General features: G+C 44.1%; 1 protein-coding gene across 2 annotated transcripts in view; it reads right to left on the bottom strand.

The window, feature by feature from the left end:
- Positions 1–23501, bottom strand: part of PRKAR2B (protein kinase cAMP-dependent type II regulatory subunit beta) — a 185788-nt gene that overhangs the window by 125807 nt on the left and 36480 nt on the right. The window contains exon 1 of one of the 2 annotated variants that reach the window (XM_077472424.1): positions 9239–9360. The exons of the other annotated variant lie outside the window; for it this stretch is intronic. Within the exon in view, the coding sequence (XP_077328550.1) occupies positions 9239–9293 (55 nt within the window). The 5' untranslated portion in view covers positions 9294–9360. Of the gene's footprint in view, positions 1–9238; positions 9361–23501 lie in introns of those variants that run through there. 2 annotated transcript variants of the gene reach the window in all.

The raw sequence follows: 23501 nt of genomic DNA, 5'->3' as shown, positions 1-23501 counted from the left end.
GCGGAACTCGGTCGGAAAGACCGTCAGAGTTTATTCTGGAAAAACCGGTCGTGTGTACGCGGCATTAGAGTCTGCAAAAGACTTAAGACTGGGGCGGAGGTTCACCTTCTAGCAGGACAATGATCCTAAACATACAGCCAGAGCTACAATGGAATGGATTAGATCAAAGCATATTCATGTGTTAGAATGGCCCACTCAAAGTCCAGACCTAAATCCAATTGGGAATCTGTGGCAAGACTTGAAAATTTCTGTTCACAGACGCTCTCCATCCATTCTGACAGAGCTTGAGCTATTTTGAAAAGCATAATGGGCAAAAATTTCACTCTCTAGATGTGCAAAGCTGGTAGAGACATCCCCAGAAAGACTTGCAGCTGTAATTGCAGCAAAAGGTGGTTCTACAAAGTATTGTCTCGGGGGGCTGATTACAAATGCATGCCACACTTTTCACATATTTATTTGTAAAATAAATTTGAAAACCATTTATAGTTTTCCTTTCACTTCACAATTTTGTGCCACTTTGTGTTGGTCTGTCACATAAATTCCCAATAAAATACATTTATGTTTTTGGTTGTAACATGACAAAATGTGGAAAATTTCAAGGGGTATGAATACTTTTTCAAGGTACTGTATACACACACACATACAGTGGGTAAAATATGTATTGAGCATGTCACCATTCTTCTAGGCAAATATATTTCTATAGGTGCTATTGAAATGAAATTTTCACCACATGTCAGTAATAACCCATGTGATCCATGTATACAAAGAAACCAAAACAAATAAGTTCAGAAATTAAGTTATGTGTAATAAAATGGAATGACATGGGGAACAAGTATTGAACACGCTAACTGAAATGTATATAATACTTCGTACAAAATCTTTTGTTGGTAATGACAGCTTCAAGATGCCTCCTGTATGGAGAAACTAGTCACATGCATTGCTCAGGTATGATTTAGCCCATTCTTCCAAACAAACAGTCTTCAAATCTTGAAGGTTCCGTGGGCCTCTTCTATGAACTCTGATCTTTAGTTCTTTCCACAGATTTTCTATTGGATTCAAGTCAGGTGATTGGCTGGACCATTCTAGCAGCTTTATTTTCTTTCATTGAAACCAATTGAGAGTTTCCTTGGCTTTGCATTTGGGATCATTGTCTTTCTGAAATGTCCACCTTAGTTTCATCTTCTTCATCCTGGTAGATGGCAGCAGGTTTTTATTAAGAATGTCCTGGTACATTTTTCCATTCATCCTTCCTTCAATGATATGAAGTTTGCCAGTACCGTGTGCTGAAAAACAGACCCACCCACACCATGATGTTCCCACCTCCAAACTTCACTGTTGGTATTGGGGTGTTTTTGGGGTGATGTGCCGTGCCATTTGACCTCCAAACATGATGTGAATTATGGCATCCAAAGAGTTCACTTATGGTCTCATCTGACCATTGTATTCTCTCAGTATTTCACGGGCTTCTGTTTAGAAGGGAAAGAAAACAAACATGGCGCAATATTGCTACAGAGTAAGGCACGGAATTAGCATAAACAGCCACTCACATTTAGGGTAATGAGCGAGCGCATTGAATAGTCAGATCAACAGCCTGAGTCTGCAACCGCTGTGCTGCCAGACTCACTCGTGCGCTGTCAGTCTCCTCTCCCTCACGCATTCCCTTTGAGAAAGTCACGTGACGGTGATGCTACGCGTGAGGGAGAGGAGACTGTGACAGCGCACGAGTGAGTCTGGCAGCACAGCGGTTGCAGACTCAGGCTGTTGATCTGACTATTCAATGCGCTCGCTCATTACCCTAAATGTGAGTGGCTCTTTATGCTGATTCCGTGCCTTACTCTGTAGCAATATTGCGCTATGTTTGTTTTCTTTCCTTTCTAAACTGAACAACCTATCTGGAGTGGAGGAAGCAGTAAGATATCCCCCCCGCTTAGGTGACTTATCTATTTTGAGGTTGGTTAAGTGCGGAGATCCTCCCGGTTAAGTGCGGAGATCCTCCCGGGATATCCTTATCATCACTTTGAAGATTTCTATGGGATTTACTTCCCTCAAATTCTACCTCCTTGGATAAGTACAGCCGATTTACTTTTGCATATAACATCTTTATGTTCATGTGAAACTTTTTCTTTCCGGATGATTAGTATTTATCACAATTATTTAATTCATTCATTTTTTATTGAACACCTATCTAGTACACTTGTTGAAGGAATTTCATCAGTTCCATTTTTAATTTAAGTATTAATTGAATTTCCATCTTTAATTTAAGTATTCATTTAATATTCTCTTGGTGATTTTTTTAATATCGCATTTTTGGGTTATCATTTATTATCTTTTGTAGTTTGTATTATATTTTGGAGAATTAATTCATGGTAGTTTTTTAGGTGCAGATATATTTATATTTTTTTATTTAATTAATGTGTGTGTGTGTATATATATATATATATATATATATATATATATATATATATATGTGTGTGTATATGTGTATATATATATATATATATATATATATATATATCTATATGTATATATATATATAATATTTATTTATTTTTTTGCACTTTGGCACTATTCAACATTAGTTGATCACACGAGGATTGGAGTAATCCTAGGAGACATTTGTGTTTTTTTTTCTTTACTTAAAAGGTTATAATATGCACTTTTTTTTAGCACTTTGGTTTTAACACGTGACACCTTGCTGGTGTGGTTATATTATAGAAAGTTTATCATAATCCTTGGTTTTTTGGGGTAATTGAATATATGCAATTATTTGGATAATTTCATACATCTTTTTCTATTAGGCACTTGGCACTTTGTTTGAAGATAGTGCAAGGCTATTTATTATATTAATAGTTATTTTACTCACTGTATATACCGTATATACTCGAGTATAGGCCGACCCGAGTATAAGCCGAGGCCCCCAATTTACCCCCAAAAAACTGGGAAACCTATTGACTCGTGTATAAGCCGAGGGTGAGATATGCCTGTCCATCCCTGTGTGTGTGTCCATCCATCCATCCCTGTGTGTGTGTGTGTCCATCCATCCCTGTGTGTGTGTGTGTCCATCCATCCATCCATCCCTGTGTGTGTGTGTGTCCATCCATCCATCCATCCATCCATCCCTGTGTGTGTGTCCATCCATCCATCCATCCATCCATCCCTGTGTGTGTGTCCATCCATCCATCCATCCATCCCTGTGTGTGTGTCCATCCATCCATCCCTGTGTGTGTGTCCATCCATGTGTGTGTGTGTGTGTGTGTGTGTGTGTGTGTGTGTGGCCTTGTGTGTCCAGCCTACCTGTGTCCCGAGCGTCCGTCCGGTCCCGTCCCGTCCCGAGCCGAGCCTCCGTCCGGTCCCGTCCCGTCCCGAGCCTCCGTCCGGTCCCGTCCCGTCCCGAGACTCCGTCCGGTCCCGTCCCGTCCCGAGCCGAGCCTCCGTCCGGTCCCGTCCCAGGATCACCGCTCTTCGTCGGCGCCCATTCCCCTGTTCAAATGCCGCGCCTCCCTGTCTGTGATAGGCGGAACACAATTTCCCAGCAGTCTGTGTTCCGCCTATCACGGACATCCTTTCATCCTCGTCCGTAGTACGAGGATGAGACGATGTCCGTGATAGGCGGAACACAGGCTGCTGGGAAATTCAGTGTTCCGCCTATCACAGGCGAAGGCGGAGCCGGAGGCGCGGCTTTTGAATTATAGAATGGCCGCTGTCTGTCTGCTCGACACGCTGATCGAGCAGGCAGACAGCGATGACTCGAGTATAAGCCGAGGGGGGCACTTTCAGCCTCAAAAAAGAGGCTGAAAATCTCGGCTTATACTCGAGTATATACGGTAGTATATAATTGAATCATCACAAGTCAAGATCAGATGTTATATTTGTTATGTTTGTCATCAGAAGGCCAGTCTCATTCTGTACTACTTTTCAGAGCTTACGCTATGGAATAAATCCTATATCCACATATCCTATCAATTGAAGAGTTTTTTTTTTTGAAAATTCTCTTTATGAAGTTTTACCTGTAATGCCCTGTACACACGATAGGATTTTCTGACAACAAAACCGTGTATTTTTTTCCGAAGGATGTTGGCTCAAATTTGTCTTGCATACACACGGTCACACAAATGTTGTCGGAAATTCAGAATGTCAAGTACTCAATGACGTATAACACGTATGACGAGCCGAGAAAAATTCAATTCAATAGCCAGTGCGGCTCTTATGCTTGATTCCGAGCATGCGTGGACTTTTGTGCGTCAGAATTATGTACACACGATTGGAATTTCCGACAAGTTTTGTTGTCGGAAAATTTGAGAACCTGCTCTCAAACATTTGTTGGGGAAAATTACAACAACAAATGTTCTATGGAGCATACACACAGTCTGACTTTCTGACAACAAGCTCACATCCAACATTTGTTGTCTGAAAATACTATCGTGTGTACAGGGCATTCGAGTTACAAAACAGAGTCTAAAGCCTAGTACACACGATCAGAAAATTGGATGAAAAACCCCAGATTTCAAGAGCCGATCACTACAATTCATCCGAAATTATCCAAAGGGGCAAACACGACAATGTTTCTCGTACCACACCAGATCGCATGATTTTTCATTTAAACAGTGCAGTTTTTATCCGAAAAAAATCAGAAGAGCAAGACTACGCATGCTCATAAACGATTTGCGCTTACAATACAATACATCACTTCTGAAGCTGTATTCTGCCATACGAGAATTTTAGCAAGTAACCTCTTAATTTTTAATATGAGACTAGCATACAAAAAAATAAAATAAAAGACCATCATTCATCCCATATTCTCATCTTGTGTACGAGCCTTTAGGGGCATACCCCGGCTCACCTTGTATAAGCAGTGTAGAACAAACCAACACAAAACCTAAAACACAACACGATTGTCTATAGGGTGCAAAAAATGCTCAGAAACTGTAAGATCCATAGGAAGGAATTAATAGCATAGGGGAATCCAGGCCCATCACAGGAGAACATGGGGAGCACCTAAAGGAGGACTGAATAGCAGAGTATGGGCAACGGAACACTCATCCCGGCAATCAGGACTAAGAACTTTTTTACCAAAACTGTGACACGTTTAGATATAGTAGGTAAGTAATGGGGTAGGTTAATCCTCAAGGGGAGATATTAGGCAGCAGTAGTAGTAGATGCAATCCATGTATCCCAAACGTTATGAAATTTCTTAGGGCAGCTAATAAACTGAAGCGTTTAAGGGATGCATGACTGCTAGTAGTCTGCTTTCTAGGGGCCAAAGACATTAGGCAATTAGGCAAATACAGCAATCTGGCTGCTTTATCTGCTTTATGCAAAAGATCAATTCCAGTAAAGAGTTACATATTGACATATTGCACTACCCACAATACTGCATCATAGAGTTGTTCAGTATATTGTCCCATTTACTAAACCTGTGCAAAATTAGAGCCTTATGCTACACTACAGCTCAATGAGTCACCATTATTGTTTCTGAATTTAGCCTATTAAACAACATATGTTTTAGACTATTCGCCTTAATAACTTCTAATAATAAACAAAAAATATTTCCCTATAATTTAGACAGTAATACTTGTCTGTAAGGCATGTAGACACTTCAGAATTTGCAGTGTGAGAAGACCACAAATGTGTATATTGGGGGTGAGTATAATGTCTCGTAATCGTTTTGCTTCTGGTATCAATGAAAACCTGGATGATTCTTCTTACCATCCATATCTGGTGCCTTAGGAACAGGGGTGGATTTTTTCCTTCTATTAGTTCACTGTTTTGGGCTATGTTCTGGCAGCACTGGGGTCATCGGTTTGTGTACTACCTGTATGGAGTTTGTATGTTCTCCCTGCTGTGTCTGTATTGGTTTCCTCCGGGTACTTTGGCTTCCTCCTACACTCCAAAGACACGCTGGTAGGTTAATTGGCTCCTGTCTAAACTGACTTTAGCATGTGTATGTATGAATGTGAGTTAGGGACCTTCGATTGTAATCTCCTTGAGGGCAGGGACAATGCAAATGTATAATACATATGTAAAGCACTGCATTAGTTGATGGTGCTATATATGTACCTAAAATAATGTTCCCCCTTTTTGCCAGTCAACTGGGGGGTCATATCAGTACACCTAGTTACAATGACTAGATAAACTTCCACCCTACCGCTATCAGTTTATTTCCAAATGAAAGGTATCAGAATGGAGGAACTGTCACACAACACATTATTCCAGCAACAAACAAGCATACACTGTACAGGGACCCAGGAGGATCAAACTGGCAACTTGGGTAGTATTCTGGAAACTTTTCTCATACATCGGACAAAAACAATTGCCTAACATGGCTACTATCACTATAATCACACATGGGGGGTTATTTATGAAAGACAAATCCACTTTGTACTACAAGTGCAAACTACAAGTGCAAAGTGCACTTGAAATTGCACTGAAAGTGCACTTGGAAGTGTAGTCGCTGTAAATCTGAGGGGTAGATCTGAAATGAGGGGAAGCTCTGCTGATTTTATCATCCAATCATGTGCAAGTTAAAATGCTGATTTTAATTTCCTTGCATGTTCTCCTCAGATCTACAGCGATTGCACTTCCAAGTGCACTTTGCACTTGTTGTGCAAAATGGATTTGCCTTTAGTAAATAACCTCCATGGCACTATGTTACAGACAGACATGGGGGGTTATTTATGAAAGATAAATCTACTTTGCACTGAAAGTGCACTTGGAAGTGCAGTCGCTCTGCTGATTTTATCATCCAATCATGTGCAAGCTAAAATGCAGTTTTTTTTATTGCATATCCCCCTTGGATCTACAGTGACTTTACTTCCAAGTGCACTTGCAGTGCAAAGTGGATTTGCCTTTAGTAAATAAACCCCATGATGTATAGATGGCAGTGTGCCACCTCCGACAACCCTGCCTATGTTGGCTATTCAGAAATCTAACTCTGCCTAAAGTTGGCCATATACCTATAGATTATCTGCAGATTGTCTATGGTTAGTTGGAAAAAGTGGGAGATTCCTCCATCCACACAGTTTAGTATACATGGAGAGATCTGTTGCACTTTTTCCATCTAACCCTAGAAAATCTGCAGATAATCTATAGGTGTATGGCCAGCTTAACCACTTCCCGACCAGCGCACGACGATGTACGTCGACAGAATGGCACGGGCAGGCATATTGGCGTACAGGTACGTCCAATATTCGATGCCCCCCTGCCATCGGGAGCACGCCGCCGGCGGCGCGCTCCCGCGCTGGTCGGGACCCCCGTGAGTCCGGTCGCGGGACCCGCGGACTCGATCGCCGCGGGCATCCACCGGGTTCGTCTCACGGAGCGGCCGAATAGAGCAAATGCTGTGTAAACAACATTTGTCTATTCTGCCTAGCAACTAGTGACGCTGATCTCTGCTCCATGTGATTGGAGCAGAGATCAGTGTACACTAAATGAAAGCCCAACCGCCCCACAGTTAGTAACACTCCCCTAGGAACACTTAACCCCTACACTGCCACCCACTGGGTAACCCCTTCACTGCCAGTGTCATTTACACAGGAATCACTGCATTTATATAGCAGTGATTACTGTATAAATGACAATGGTCCCAAAAATGTGTCAAAAATGTCCGATGTGTCTGCCATAATGTCGCAGTCACAATAAAAATCGCTGATCGCCGCCATTACTAGTAAAAAAAAAAAATAATAAAAAATTATTAATAAAAATGCTATAAAACTATCCCTATTTTGTAAACGCTATAACTTTTGCGCAAACCAATCAATAATCGCTTATTGCGATTTTTTTTACCAAAAATATGTAGAAGAATACGTATCGGCCTAAACTGAGGGAAAAAAAATTTTTTTATATATTTTTGGGGGATATTTATTATAACAAAAAGTAAAAAATAATGCGTTTTTTTCAAAATTGTCGCTCTATTTTTGTTTATAGCGCAAAAAATAAAAACCGCAGGGGTGATCAAATACCACCAGAAGAAAGCTCTATTTGTGGGAAAAAAAGGACGTCAATTTTGTTTGGGAGCCACGTCGCACGACCGCGCAATTGTCAGTTAAAGCGACGCAGTGCCGAATCGCAAAAAAGTGGTCTGGTCTTTGACCAGCAAATTGGTCCGGTCTGAAAGTGGTTAAAGGTGAGGCTTTGAAGACTAGGTAAAATTGTGAATTATAACGCAAAACAATGTAAAAGAAAATATATTTGCTATGCTAAAGCACACAGTATAAAAACTATAATCTATGTTGGATGGAAGATATCATTTAAAACTTTGCGCACTGTGTGTCCATATGTCTGATTATGTGTAATATGTAGTATCCATGTGAGTAGAATGTTGTCTGTACAATTGGAACACAATCTGTACTAACAAGATACACTAAATAACTGTAAATGGTTTCCAGGTAAAGGCACCAATATGGGTGTCCTAGAAAAAACATAGAAGGGATACTTCTTAGAAGTCCTTTCTTTGAACACATCTAATTATATCTATTTTAAGGAAATGCCCACAGTACCAAAAAGACCGCAGTAATAGAAGAAACAGCAACCTAAATGTAGCATCCACTCCTTTGAACTATAATAGTAACTAATACTTAAAGAACTATTAACGCTTTTAATAATTTAACAATACAGCAGTAAATGGAATAAAACAGACCTATTCAATCTCACTTAATTCTGTATATTGTTCTATAATGTTTTTGTCTTATTTATTAAACACAAGCATAACGCACTGATGCTGATTTACTAAAGTAGTCATTTTCATCCTAGTCTGTGCTCACCCCAAATAAACTCGTCGCCCTGTACCTGCCTTATCTGAAGTAATCACAGGCGAGAATGAAAATAAATCCTTTAGCAAATCACTTAGTGAAGTAAACAAAGTATAAAATGCTACCCTACGAATATGACCTTATTTTTGCAGAAAAGTGCACATCAGTTATAAAGTAATCATAACCTTTGTCCGCAGACTAAAAGAGGTGCAGAACAAGGCTCAGTAACAGCCATGCTTTCCATTAATAATTAGAAATAAGGAAATAAACGACATCTCTAATAATCCTGCAGCTCTGCTAAAATTTGTGAAGCACTGAAGCAAATGAATAACATAAGAAATGCTTATGTAGCAATAACGTGTATGATTCTGTGTTACTAGCTAAATCACCTAAACTGTGCACAAAGTGAAAACTGGTATATGACTATATAATATATTGTTTGGGGTAACACCAGACTTCTGACCTGTTTCAGATGGCATGACAGTACTCACCATTGCTACACGGCGTTCCCTTTTTCACATTGTTAATTCCAGATTTAGCAGTCATTTTCAACAATGCAAAGGGACAAAAGCATTGATTCCCCCGGCATGATCATCACTCTTTTTTTTTTTCCTCTTCAATGTCAGCGTCAGGTTTTGCCCAGCCTGGAGTGTGACGTAACCAAACAGAACTGTGTCTAGAGCCACCAGACTCGTACTCCACAGCCAATCCTAGGCCAAGGATTTTCATTAATTATATACCCCGTGGAATGACAAGTCGGATGCAAATTGAAGCCTGCAGAATCTGCCTGTCTTACTGTAAAGCAGAAACCGTCATTTGTGCGGCTTGCTCTGCGTTTCTCTGTTCCAAAGTGTATTTTTAGTCAAGGAGAACTCAAGTTACACATCAATAACCATAGGCTTATAGATCGTTTGTGTTGCCTGGACACTCTGCATCCTGTAAGCATTGTGTCTTTTAAAATCAGACCCATTAGCCTTCATTAACATTTTCCAGTAGTTGGATTGTTTGTATATCAAATAACAAGAAAGATGTCGGACTGCAGGTATGCAAATAATGGACTTTTTATTGACTCAAACCAAACATTTGCAACTTGCAACTGCCTCTGATCTCCGGGATAGTGGGGAAAAAAAGGATAAAATGACCAGAGTCACTTACCCATCTCTTTCTTACTAACTGGATGACATCTGAATATTGCCTCCAGTTACCTTCCCCTTCTATTATTCTCATTGCACATTCCCCCTTCAGCTCCCCAGTGCAGGAGGCTTGTCAGGATAACAGCTGTGTGCAATTCAGTAAAGCCCATTTGACTCGCTATACTAGCAATGCCACACCCAATCAGATTTTTTTTTTTATGTGCATTGGGTTGCGGGAAGATAACATAGCAATAAGATAATTACTTTACTTCCTGCTTTCGAGTTTAGGATTGTACACAGCAGGAATCTGTCAGCAGGTCCCAGCCAATGGTTCATGGCCGAGACCTGCTGATCGGCTTTGACCAATCACAGCCCAGAGCCCTGTGTTGACAATCTACACAGGGCTCTGTACAAGCAGGGTTAAGAAACAAAGACATTTAGTAAAAATCAGCACACATTAAAATTTGTTAGGCACACATTTAACCCCTTGATCACCCCAGATGTTATCCCCTTCCCAGCCAGTGTCATTAGTGCAGTGGCAGTGTATAGAATTAGCAGCTGATCGCTGTGTTAGTGTAACTGGTGATGTTAGTAGCAGTTAGTCAGTTCCCCCCTCCCAGTGTCAGATTGCCTTGCTGCACTATCACAGTCCCTTTATAAATTGCTGATCACCACCATTCGTAGCATAAAAAAAAAATACAATATATATGCCATAGTTTGTAGTTGCTATAACTTTTACGCAAACCAATCATTATACACTTATTGGGATTTTTTTTACCAGGGACATGTAGTAGAATACATTTTGGTCAAAATTTATGAATAAATTATATGTTTTATAGAAGAAAGGAAAAAATATTGTAAAAAGTTTTTCAATTTTTTTATTTTTTTTTGTTAATATCTCAAAAAATAGGAAAAACCCAGTGGCAATCAAATACCACCAAAAGAAAGCTCCATTTGTGTGAAAAGGGTACCTAAATTAAATTTGGGTACAGAGCTGCATGACCATGCAATTACCAGTAAGGCTGGGTTCACACATGTGCGGTGCGAAATGCAGCTCTGGTTTCCCTGCAAAGATAAAAATGATTCATTCAGCGGTTCCTCTCTGTTCTACCTGCAGATCAGCTGACCAGGGAGAGGGTGGAGATGTAGGAGGAGGAAGAGAGAATTTGTGTTCAGAACGGAACACAGATGCATTCCCATTGAAGATTATGTGCCTGCAATTCGCACCATACTGCCCAGAAAACGCACACAATTTTTGTGCAATGCAGAGTGTTGATGCAATGCACATATGTGAACCAGACCCATTGAAAAGAACATATTTTCAAATGTTCTTCAAATTGGATACAATGTAACCCGCATCCAATTCTCATATGTGTGAACCAGGCCTAAAAGTAGAGTGCAAAACAGCAAAAAATGGCCTGATCATGAAGGGGGTATAACCTTCTTGAGCTGAAGTGGTTAAGGACTATAGATTCTGTTATTCAAAAAACATTTTGCTATATAGCTGCCTACAGGAGATTTGGACACTGGCAAACAAAAAGTCAATGGCCAGGTATAACCCCTCTCACTCCCAACATGCTTCAGTTGTGTTGAGAAGCAGTACTAGGAGTACATCATCAACACAGAAAGGTGGGAGCTATGTCTCGGACCATCTTTTTCAACGTTCCTTAAAAGAGAAGGGGCAAAGCTTTTTAGACCATATTTCTCAAGTGGGTCATATGTGACACAGAGTAAGCTAATAGTGGGCTAATGGCCTCTATCAGCTGATGTGGCAGAACCACTCCAATATTGTTAGGATCCAGCCAGCTGCGCCTGCCTCCTCCCCTGTCCAGCACTGCAGTGAGCACTGGAAGAGCAGAGAGGAGAGCGGTGACTGACAGTTTTTGCTCTTCGCTTTGAGCAAACCGAGAGCTGAGAAATCAGCATTCATGTGATCGATCAGTTCTCAGAGATGATGTGGAACAGCATCACACCAATGCTGTAGCATGGAGGTTAATATGTGTTGTTTTTTTTTTAATTCCATACTTCTCCTTTAAAGTTTTCCTGAGCAGTGAACATTGGTAAATCCACCTTCCGCCTCATGGTTCCTGCAAAGTTTTTCAATCAACATCATTTGATTGAGCCAGCAGCAGCAGATCAACTAAGCTTCTCTTTTCTCTCAGATAAGTAACCTTTGACACCAATTATATTTTAGTCTGTAAGGGGGCATACTTCCCTGACCCAACAATGTAAGGGATATTCAATGTAACAGAGCAATCTGCCCACTGACCACCGATGTAACAGGGCATTTTGTATCTCAATGATCACTAATGAAAGTGGTAAGGGAAGCCTTATTTTTGTTATTGATGCCAACTTAAAGGCTTTGCAGTAACAATTGAAAGGGCTTTTTGATACAAAGATGTCTATGTATAAAAGAAATTGTCATGTGGATGTCTTAAAGTGATATTAAACCCTGTTTTTTTAAGCACTTTCAACATCTGACGTAATCACTTACTACAGGGGTGGCCAACCAGTGGCCCACGGAGCCCTTTGATGTGGCCCGCGACCTCCTGCTCTGGAATGGCGGGTTAGCAAGCCCAGATCACAGGTTGCCGATCCGTCATGCCACAGCATCAGTGTTGTGAATGAAGCTGGTGGTAGAGGAGGAAAACAGCTGCAGAGCAGAGCCCATAAGCCGATGCTTCCTGTACAGCGCTGGCTTTTGCCACAGGCAGAGTCTATGGCAAAGTTCAGTTAACCCACAGCACTACCCTGCATCCGCTGTGTGGGTAATCATCAGTGTAAATGCAGTTTAGGCTCTTTTCACATGATCAACCCTACCCAATCGGACCCTCAATTCACCTCTACAGAGCGGCAGATGTAAACATACTTTTGTCTGTTTACTCCCGCCTGCCTCCAATCCGGTCCTAAAAATGTGATAAAAAAAATAGAAGGGAGTTTGCCCCCTTCCATCTGGGTGGATCAGATCGGAGGGCCTATAGAGTAGCCGTGACCTGTCATTCGCCCGCTCCACTCATTGTAGCCCGTGACTGGTTACCAAGTTGCTTAAGTGGCCCTCACTCTTAAAAAGGTTGGGCATCCCTGACTTACTGAGTATGAAGCTTGTTTATCTTTGAATCCTTGCCTATGTTCCAGTTAAGCTGGTGCCATGACCGCTGTCCAAGGTTTCCTGGTTCAGGGTGGCTCCATTCTCTAGCAGCGCACTCCTTGCATGCAGGGACTAAAGTTGTGTCTCCCTACAATGTCTGCAACAATACATAAAGATAATGGGAGTTAGGAAGGCCAAAGGCCACCACATGCCATACACAGTATATAGGAATACGACCAAGCAAAATGAGAAACATGGGACTTTTGAGGTGCCAAAACAAAAAACATATACTTCACATCAAATATAAAAAACAATATACCGCCAACCAACCAATGATCTCACAAAGACAACAGATCTTTTTTTTCAGGTCAGACAACATAGATCTAGAAAATTAGCTGTAATATTCACAAAAAAATCAGTACGGCTTCCTTTCCTATGTCTAGGTTCACACTGACAGCGGGAATGAAATTGGCTCCCGCTGCTGTCAATCACAGCTGGTGAGGTGGGAGCAGGGGGTGGGGCTAAGTTGTGCTCTCTATGTCTTACAGATGCAGAGAGCTGGCTTGGGTGTGAACACATATGAGTGCCCCCACAGCGGCTTGCTATGGCAGCATTCGTCAAGGAGGAGGGGCCCAGAGCGCTCACAGGGCCCCCCCCAAGAAGAGGAGAATCAAGGCAAAGTCACTGCACAGAGCAGGTAAGTATGACATGTTTGTTATTTGTTAATAACAAATTTTCCTTTCCTGACAGACTCCATGGCAGCCAACGTGTGGGTTTAGTCGCCTCCATTACCCTATAGGACGATACTCCCATAAATCTTTGCTCCCTGCCAGAGGCTGTGTTCTTTTTTTGTCCTCCTCCAAAGGACCTAGCATGTGTCTTTCTGTACCCTGAAGACTTGCATATTTTCCTGCGATGCGGACCGGCCGAGCGACTTGGAGTCGCATATTTCCAATAAGCTCTAGCTACTAGCGGAGTATGGAAAGGGGCATATGGAAGAGGCGCTGAAGAGGTGTATTCCTGGTCACTGACAGGTTAAACTGCGTTCGAGTCGTGAGCCTAGCTACTAGCAGGTGACTACCACCCCCCCCCCCCCCCAGAAGCCCGGCATGTGTTTGGGGACCTACCTCGGCTGATGTCCGTGTACAGGAGTGGTGAGCTTTATTTCTCTTTCCATGGCAGCCGTTCTCTGTTGTTCTGTGCCTGTTGTTGTTTCCCTGTGTTTTCCCCATGCACCGTTCGTGCGGTGTGTCTGGCAAGCTGGGCGGCTGGTTTCCTTGCGTTCCAGCCACCCAGCTACTTCCTCATTCGCCGCTCGGTGGTTCTGCGCATGCGCGGGACCGGCACGAGGACGAGGCTTGGTTCGCGCAAGCGCGTTGCGGGCTTCACGCATGCGCACTAGCATTTTTATGGCGTAATTGATGACGTCATTTAGGCGACAGTTTTAAAAACAAAACAGAGAACAGCTTGCAGAGCTTCTGGGATGCTTGTAAAGCCTGCAGTGCCATTCCTGAGTCCTGATTACTTCAGCAATAGGTATGTGTCTGTGGGGGGAAAAGGACATACTATCTGTTTTTTTCCTAGCTGTTCTCTGTGTTTAACTGGGGCTGTTTTATTCCAGCCCTGATGGACCCTTCCAGAATTTTGGATTCCTTGCCGCCTGCTAGTGGCCAGCCCTCTCGTAGCAGGTATTTTGTTCCTGGGCTTACCTGCCAGGGGGGGGGGGGGGCAGTGGAACATTAGTGTATGTTCCGCTAACACAGTTGGTTTTTTCCTTTTCAGCCCTTCTAGGTCTACCCAACGCCGGAGTTCTCACTGAGGAAGTGATTCGTCTAAGTCCCACCGCCGGCGTTCCTCTTCCAGATCCAGACGTCATGGTTTTCCTGTGAGAACTAGTCACCATAGCCGCGAACCATCCCGCCCTTCCCCGGCTTGCTCCAGTCATGCAGCTGAAGGATTATGTTGGGGGTGTAGGACGCATGTTCCTGCTGACAAGTCCCTTTGTGATGCCTGCTATGTCAAGGTGACGGGCGAAAGGAGTGACTCTGACCAGCAACTGAAGTCTCTGGTTGAGAAGTTAGTCAAGGACAGTTTAAAGAAATTTGAAGCCCCCCATTTGTCTCCCATAGAGTCTTCAAGGTCTCCAGGGCGGGATGTTCAGGCCCAGGACACGTGGGATTCCACTTTGCCTAGCCATCCGTCTGCTGCCCTCTCCGATAGTGAATCAGAGGAAGAAGAGACTGGTTCTGGTTTTGACTTTTCCTTGCTCCCTCCTTTGGTCAAAGCCATCAAGGAAATGCTGAACTGGGAAGAGTCGGTAGTGGCTCCGGCAAAGCAAAGAAAATTTTTTAAACAACTAAAGAAGGAGCGTATTAGCTTTCCCTTTCTCTCAGAGTTGGGGGAAGGGATCTCGGATGAGTGGAGCAAAGCAGAGAAAAATAATTCTCTTCTATACAAAATTCAGAGGCTTTAGCCTTTTAAGGAGGAAGAAGTTAAACATTTGGAGTCTTCCCCTCTGGTGGACGCAGCAGTAATGAGACTGGTCAGATACGTGACCCTTCCTCTAGAGGATACAGTCTTTCAAGGACGCTCTGGATAGGAGAATTGATTCTGACCTGAAGAGGATCTATCTTACGGCTGGCATGGCCTGTAAACCAGCTCTGGCCTTAGCGGCTCTATCTAGAGCAATGGAAGTTTGGTCTGATAGTGTTGATGAGACACTTAGAAACGTCTCGGAAGACCTTGCCAAGGGTTCTCCCATTCAGGAACTGAGGCCGGCTTTGGCTTTCTTGGGGAAGGCCTCAATTGATATTATCCGGCTGGTGGCTCGAGTTATGCTTTCCTCTGTAACAGCCAAGCGTGCCCTGTGGCTTCGTCCTTGGCTAGCTGATCCCGCTTCTAAGCAGGTCTGGTGCCGTATTCCCTTTGATGGTTCTTCCCTTTTCGGCAATAAGCTGGATAGTGCCATAACTCGGGCCACTGGGGGTAAGTCTGGGTTTCTCCCCCAGGACAGGCGTCTGCAGAGTCAAAGGAGATAGTTTCCAAGAAAGCAGGGTCAAGACCGTGCCAAGGAGGCACGCAGTTACAGGCCTGGACAGGAATTCTCCAGATCTTGGAGGTCCAGACAGACATCTCTTAAAAAAATCTGCAAAGGTCAGTTCGATGGGGGAAAAGGAGCCTACCAAGTCCTTTTGAGATCGGGCCCGCCCAGACGGTCCGGGTAGGAGCTCGTTTGTTCCACTTTCGGCACGTCTGGGTGGCCTCGATCCAGGATTTTTGGACCGTCAGGACGGTCTCTTTTGAGCACACTTGGACGTTCAGCAGTGTCCCCAAACTTAAATGTGTCCCCACATCCATTCCAATGTCAGAAGAAAAAAGGCAAATTCTCTTAGCCTACATAAAATCTTTGTTGGATCAAGGCGATATTCCAGCTCCAAGCAACCAACGGGGCATGGGAATGTATTCCCCTCTTTTCTTGGTCCAGAAGAAGAACGGTGCATGGAGACCTGTAATAGACTTAACGCATCTAAATCGCTTCATAAGAAAGGAGAAGTTCAAGATTGAAACTCTGTCCACGATCCAACAGTCAGTGCAGCCAGGGGACTGGCTTGTCTCAATAGATCTCAAAGACTCCTATTTCCACATCCCGGTGGCAACAGAGTTCCAACAATTTCTTCATTTCTCCATAGACCAGCTTCACTTGCAGTTTACATGCTTTCCCTTCGGTCTGTCAACATCTCCTTGTACATTCTCGAAGGTCCTGCTAGCAGTCGTAGCATTATTAAGAATCAGGAAAATCCGGATTCATCATTACCTGGACGATCTGCTTCTTCTGGCTCAGAACAGAGATTGTCTCTTGGATCAGGTCATCGCAACCCTCAAGGAATTCGGGTGGCTCCTGAATTTGGAGAAAAGCCAGTTAGTTCCTGCACAGTCTCTCGTGTTCCTGGGAGCTCTTTTCGACACGGCAAGAGGTACCATCTCTCTGCCCGAGGAGAAGGTTGCAGTAGTGCGGAACAGGGTTCGACTGGCTCTCTCTTCTCATCTTAGTGCTCTTCATTGCCTAAAGATCATAGGCACCATGGTGTCCACCATACCGATGGTGAAGTGGGCACAATGGAGGATGCGCCCCTTTTAGATGGGCTTCCTTCGCCAATGGTCGGGAGAAAAAGTCCCGTCCATTGATATTACTCAGGCCATGAGAGGTTCCCTCCTCTGGTGGCTTTGTCGAGAGAACCTGCTGAATTGCCACTCCCTTCTTCCAATCAAATGGATCACAGTGATGTCAGATGCCAGCAACAAGGGTTGGGGGGCGCATTGTCTGACGGAGGTGGCCCAGGGCATTTGGGACTTTCCCTCTCGGGGAATAGTGTCAAATGTTCTAGAATTACGTGTAGCCTTCCTAGCATTGTTGGCCTTCCCGCATCTGATAATGGGAACATCCGTAGTCCTCAGGCTGGACAATACGACTGCGGTAGCCTACATAAGGAAACAAGGGGGCACCAGAAGTCGGTCTCTGCTGCGGAAAGTAGATCCAATCATGTGTTGGGCCCAGAAGAATCTGGCCAACTTAACGGCAGTCTATGTGCCTGGAGTCCTCAACGTCCAAGCGGACTTTCTCTCACGAGTCCACTTGGACAACAACGAGTGGGCTCTTCACGAAGATGTCTTTCAGTGGGTTCTAACCTTGGGGATTTCTCCAGAAGTGGATCTCTTCGCCTCCCGTTACAACAGGAAGCTAACAAAGTTCTATTCGAGGCTCAAGGATCCGCAAGCCTACAGGATAGATACCCTAACAGAGCAGTGGTGGTTCCACAAGGCATACGCCTTCCCTCCAATCCCGATTGTCTTTTAATTTCTGAGGAGACTCAGATGGGAAGTAGTAGAGGTAATAGCAATAATTCCGCATTGGCCCAACAGGCCTTGGTTTCCTCTCCTATCTTTCCTCAGTTTCCGGGATCCGGTTCCTCTCCCATCCAGACGGGATCTGCTCTCCCAAGGTTCGATTCTCCATCCATGTCCGGCTCACCTACAGTTGAGGGCCTGGTTCTTGAGAGGGGAAGGTTGGAAGCACTAGGGTGTCCTAAGGAGGCCATGCCCACTCTCTTAAGTGCAAGGAGACAAAGCACTAATAAAGTATATGAACGGATCTGGGCTAAGTTTGTAGCCTATATGTCCTTCAGAACTAATTCCTATGCATCACCCGCAGTTCAAGATGTTTTGGGTTTTCTGCAATTAGGCCTGGACCTACCCTTGTCTGTTAGTTCCCTTCATGTTCAAGTTTCTGCTATCTCCGCATTCACAGGGATGTCGTGAGCCAAGCATGCCCTTATCCAACAGTTCTTCAAAGGCGCAGTGAGACTGAGAGCCCAGAGGAAACCCAGGTTCCCTAAATGGGACCTACCACTAGTTTTGGACTTTTTTTCCCATTTTGAAAACCGAAAACTGCCTTTCTGGTGGCGGTCACCTCGGCAAAGAGGGTATCAAAGATCCAGGTTCTAGGAGTCAAAGAGCCTTTTCTAACATTCTTACCGGACAGGGTGATCCTAGTTCCAATGTTGAGGTCAAACCCTAAGGTCACCTCGGGTTTTCACGAGAATCAGGAGATCTCTCTTCCCACATTCAGGTCCTCGGGTTCCTCGGATGTTCATCCGCTTGATGTTGGTCGCTCATTAAAGCTATACCTGGAAGCTACAGCTCCATTTCGTCAGTCGGATTTCCTGTTTGTTCTGTTGGAAGAACAAGGGCACCAGGGCGTCAGTCAGATCAATTGCGGCATGGATAGTTCAAGCAATCCAGTGGGCATACAGAGAAAAGGGCTTGGCTCCTCCTCAGGCGGTAATGGCGCATTCAACCAGAAGTCTTTCTACCTCGTGGGCGGCCTCTCGCCATGTGGCTCCTGGCGTTATCTGCAGGGCGGCTTCATGGTCTTCACACCTTTATGACTCATTATTGTGTTGAGCCGGCGGAACTATCTTCAGTTGACTTTGGTGTTAAAGTTTTGTTTATTCAGCATTTTTCCCACCCAGGTGTGTTTTGGCGAGTTATTTCCCACACATTGGCTGCCATGGAGTCTGTCAGGAAAACGGAAAATATATGTTAAAATACTTACCGTAATTTTCCTTTCCTGATGGACTCCATGGCAGCAGGAGTTCCCTCCCAAATGGCTGGAGTAGGATAGTTACCGAGCACAGCATCTGGCAGGGAGCAAAGATTTATGGGAGTATCGTCCTATAGGGTAATGGAGGCGGGACTAAACCCACACGTTGCCGGCCATGGAGTCCATCAGGAAAGGAAAATTACGGTAAGTATTTTGACATCAATTTTCCGTTTTACAATCACTTTAATGCAGGGAATGCGTTAGGGTAAAAAATGTTTAGGCTTTAGCCTAGGTTCACACATATGCGAACACAGACATTGCATGTGATTCGCACTGCATTGCTGTGCCGATCACATACAGTTGTATGGCTGAACTCACATTCTCACAAAAAAGGCGCAGGAACCTTTTTTTTCCCACACTGGAGCTGGATCACACCCATGCAATCCGGTTTCTGTCCAAATTCCCAGTTCACACTGCGATCTGTGAACTGATCTGGGGTTGTCATTAACATTGTACTGAAACCCGCAACAGTTTGAATAGGGCAGTGTGAAGTGCCTTCAGGGGAGATGTGATGCGGGAACAGGCACTGGGGTTCACTGTGTGAACCCAGGCTTAGAACCACTTTAAAATGCAACATTTCATACCTGACAAAAAAAACACATTTTCTTTCATGCTATTGAGTCCTGATTTGATCTTGTACTAAGAGTACATTCATTGGCTGTATACTATACAGTCAGATCTAAACACAGATGATTTTTGTTTCTGTAAATTTAGTCTTTTCCTTTTTTTATTTTTACAGATATCCTACAAGACACAATGATACATCCCGCTGTACTTTGCTACTATTTTGTGACCATATAAATTATGTGTGCATACAGTATCTCACAAAAGTGAGTACACCCCTCACTTTTTTGTAAATATATTTTTATATCTTTTCATGTGATGACACTAAATAAATGACACTTCTACAATGTAAAGTAGTGAGTGTACAGCTTGTATAAGAGTGTACATTTGCTGTCCCCTCAAAATAACTCAACACAGCCATAACAATTTGAAGAAGTCACATGATTGGTGACGCAACGTGTCAGGAGTCAGTGACATCACACCCAGTGTCTCAGTTACATGGTTGTAGTGGTAAGGAGAAGATCAGTGTCTCCCTGATTTGCCTTACATATTTAATATTTTATGTAATATACAAGACGATAGATCATGCGAGTGGGAAATTGTTGTATGCCCTGTATCCACGGCCCTGATTCATTTACATTGTTGCACAATGAAAGTTTTTTTCCTTCTCTTCCCGAGACACTCCAGAAAACAGACAGTTTTATATTGAAGGGTGCTGTGAATGTATTGATGCTGTATTGATGCTATTCCAGGTTGGATCATCCTAGAACATAATATTAAGATCTTTATTTGACCTAAAGTGAGCAGGCATTGCACCCAGTGATGGAAGTGGTGGCACGAATCACAAAATCAACCATTATATTCTATGAAGGAGCACTTTATTAATACTCATTTTTATATTGACTGTATTTTTTATATTGACTTTTTTTGTATTACCAATTGTTGGAAATGTATTTATTCACATTTCACTTTATGTACACTACATAGACCAAGCGCACCATTGCTCAAGAATTTTATATTCTTTAATGCTTAACCAGTTGCCGACCGCCGCACGCCGATGTACGTCGGCAGAATGGCACGGGCAGGCATAAGGACATACATGTACGTCCCTTGCCTCCCGCGGGTCGGGGGCCCGATCGGGCCCCCGCCCGGTGCCTGCGGCGGTCGGTTTTCGTCCGGGAGCGATCCGGGACGAGGGGGCGGCCATTCATTCATGGCCACCCCCTCGCGATCACTCCCGACGAATAGAAATCCCCGGTGACATCACTTCCTCTCCTGTAATGTAAACACAGGAGAGGAAGTGATGTATTCTCTCCTCCGTGTCGGTATTTTTCGTTCCGACACGGAGGAGAGCGGATCGGTGAGTTGCACCAACACTCTACACACACAGTAGAACATGCCAGGCACACTCACACCCCCCCTTTACCCCCCGATCACCCCCCCAATTACCCCTGCCCCCCAGTCACAGTGACACCAATGTCATTTTTTTTTTTTTTTTTTTTTTTTTTTGCATTGGTGTCATTTGTGACTGTAATAACTGTTAGGGAAGTTAGGGTTAGCCCCCTTTAGTTCTAATGTACCCCCCTAACCCCCCCAATAAAGGTTTAACCCCGTGATCACCCCCCGTCGCCAGTGTCACTAAGGCTGGGTTCACATTGCAGCGGTTTATGAGAACGAATGTGATTCGCACCGCACTGCAGTGCAAATCACATCCGATCTCTGTGCGATTCGAGTTCAGCCATTCGCCGCACCCGCCACACCCGCTGCACCCGCCGCAAATTCGCACGGGACCCTTTTTTTGGCCCGCAGCAGAATCGGATCGCATGGGTGTTCACACCATGCGATCCGAGTTTGCAGATCGCACTGCGATATGCGAACTGATCTGGGGGTGTCAGTAACATTTCACTGACACTCCCAGCAGTTCGCATAGGGCAGTGTGAACTGCCGCCGGGAGGCATGCGATGCGGGAACCCGCCGTGGATTCGCGGCGTTTCCGCATCGCTCCAGTGTGAACCCAGCCTAATAAGCGATCATTTTTCTGATCGCCGTATTAGTGTCACAGGTGACGCTAGTTAGGCAGGTAGGTATTTAGGTTCGCCGCAGCTTTTTATAGCGCCAGGGACCCCCATATACTACTGCATAAAGCCCCCTGATTGCCCCCTAGTTAACCCTTTCACCAGTGATCACCATATAACTGTTACAGGTGACGCTGGTTGGTTAGTTATTTTTTTATAGTTTCAGGGCACCCGCCATTTATTACCTAATAAAGGTTTAACCCCCTGATCACCCGGCGGGTGTCATTTGTGACTAATAACTGTTAGGGCAGTTAGGGTTAGCCCCCTTTAGTTCTAAGGTACCCCCCTAACCCCCCCAATAAAGGTTTAACCCCGTGATCACCCCCCGTCGCCAGTGTCACTAAGGCTGGGTTCACATTGCAGCGGTTTATGAGAACGGATGTGATTCGCACCGCACTGCAGTGCAAATCACATCCGATCTCTGTGCGATTCGAGTTCAGCCATTCGCCGCACCCGCCGCAAATTCGCACGGGACCCTTTTTTTGGCCCGCAGCAGAATCGGATCGCATGGGTGTTCACACCATGCGATCCGAGTTTGCAGATCGCACTGCGATATGCGAACTGATCTGGGGGTGTCAGTAACATTTCACTGACACTCCCAGCAGTTCGCATAGGGCAGTGTGAACTGCCGCCGGGAGGCATGCGATGCGGGAACCCGCCGCGCATTCGTGGTGTTCCCGCATCGCTCCAGTGTGAACCCAGCCTAATAAGCGATCGTTTTTCTGATCGCTGTATTAGTGTCACAGGTGACGCTAGTTAGGCAGGTAGGTATTTAGGTTCGCTGTAGCTTTTTATAGCGCCAGGGACCCCCATATACTACCGCATAAAGCCCCCTGATTGCCCCCTAGTTAACCCTTTCACCAGTGATCACCATATAACTGTTACAGGTGACGCTGGTTGGTTAGTTATTTTTTTTTATAGTTTCAGGGCACCCGCCATTTATTACCTAGTCTCACTAGTGTACCCCTAAATTTAGGGGTGTCTACTTTCCAAAATGGGGTCATTTGGGGGGGGTTTGTGCCATCTTGGCATTTTATGGCCTTCAAAACTGTAACGCCCTTAGAAAGCCTGAAGGCGGTGCTTGGTTTTCGGGGCCCCGTACGCGGCTAGGCTCCCAAAAAGTCCCACATATGTGGTATCCCCGTACTCAGGAGAAGCAGCAGAATTTATTTTGGGGTGTCATTTCACATATGCCCATGGCATGCGTGAGCAATATATCATTTAGTGACAACTTTGTGGAAAAAAAAAAAAAAAGTTTGTAATTTTCCCGCAACTTGTGGCAAAATATAAAATATTCCATGGACTCAACATGCCTCTCAGCAAATAGCTTGGGGTGTCTACTTTCTAAAATGGGGTCATTTGTGGGGGTTTTGTGCCATCTTGGCATTTTATGGCCTTCAAAACTGTAATAGGTAGTGAGAAGTGAACTCAAAAATTTACGCCCTTAGAAAGCCTGAAGGCAGTGCTTGGTTTTCGGGGCCCCGTACGCGGCTAGGCTCCCAAAAAGTCCCACATATGTGGTATCCCCGTACTCAGGAGAAGCAGCAGAATTTATTTTGGGGTGTCATTTCACATATGCCCATGGCATGCATGAGCAATATATCATTTAGTGACAACTTTGTTAAAAAAAAAAAAAAAAAAAAAAAGTTTGTAATTTTCCCGCAACTTGTGGCAAAATATAAAATATTCCATGAACTCAACATGCCTCTCAGCAAATAGCTTGGGGTGTCTACT

The sequence above is a fragment of the Lithobates pipiens genome, unplaced genomic scaffold (assembly GCF_037356315.1).
Source record: "Lithobates pipiens isolate NorthernLeopardFrog02 unplaced genomic scaffold, aLitPip1_a1.2 Scaffold_8, whole genome shotgun sequence".
Taxonomy (NCBI): Eukaryota; Metazoa; Chordata; class Amphibia; order Anura; family Ranidae; genus Lithobates; species Lithobates pipiens.
This window is presented reverse-complemented; position numbering and strand designations above follow the sequence as displayed.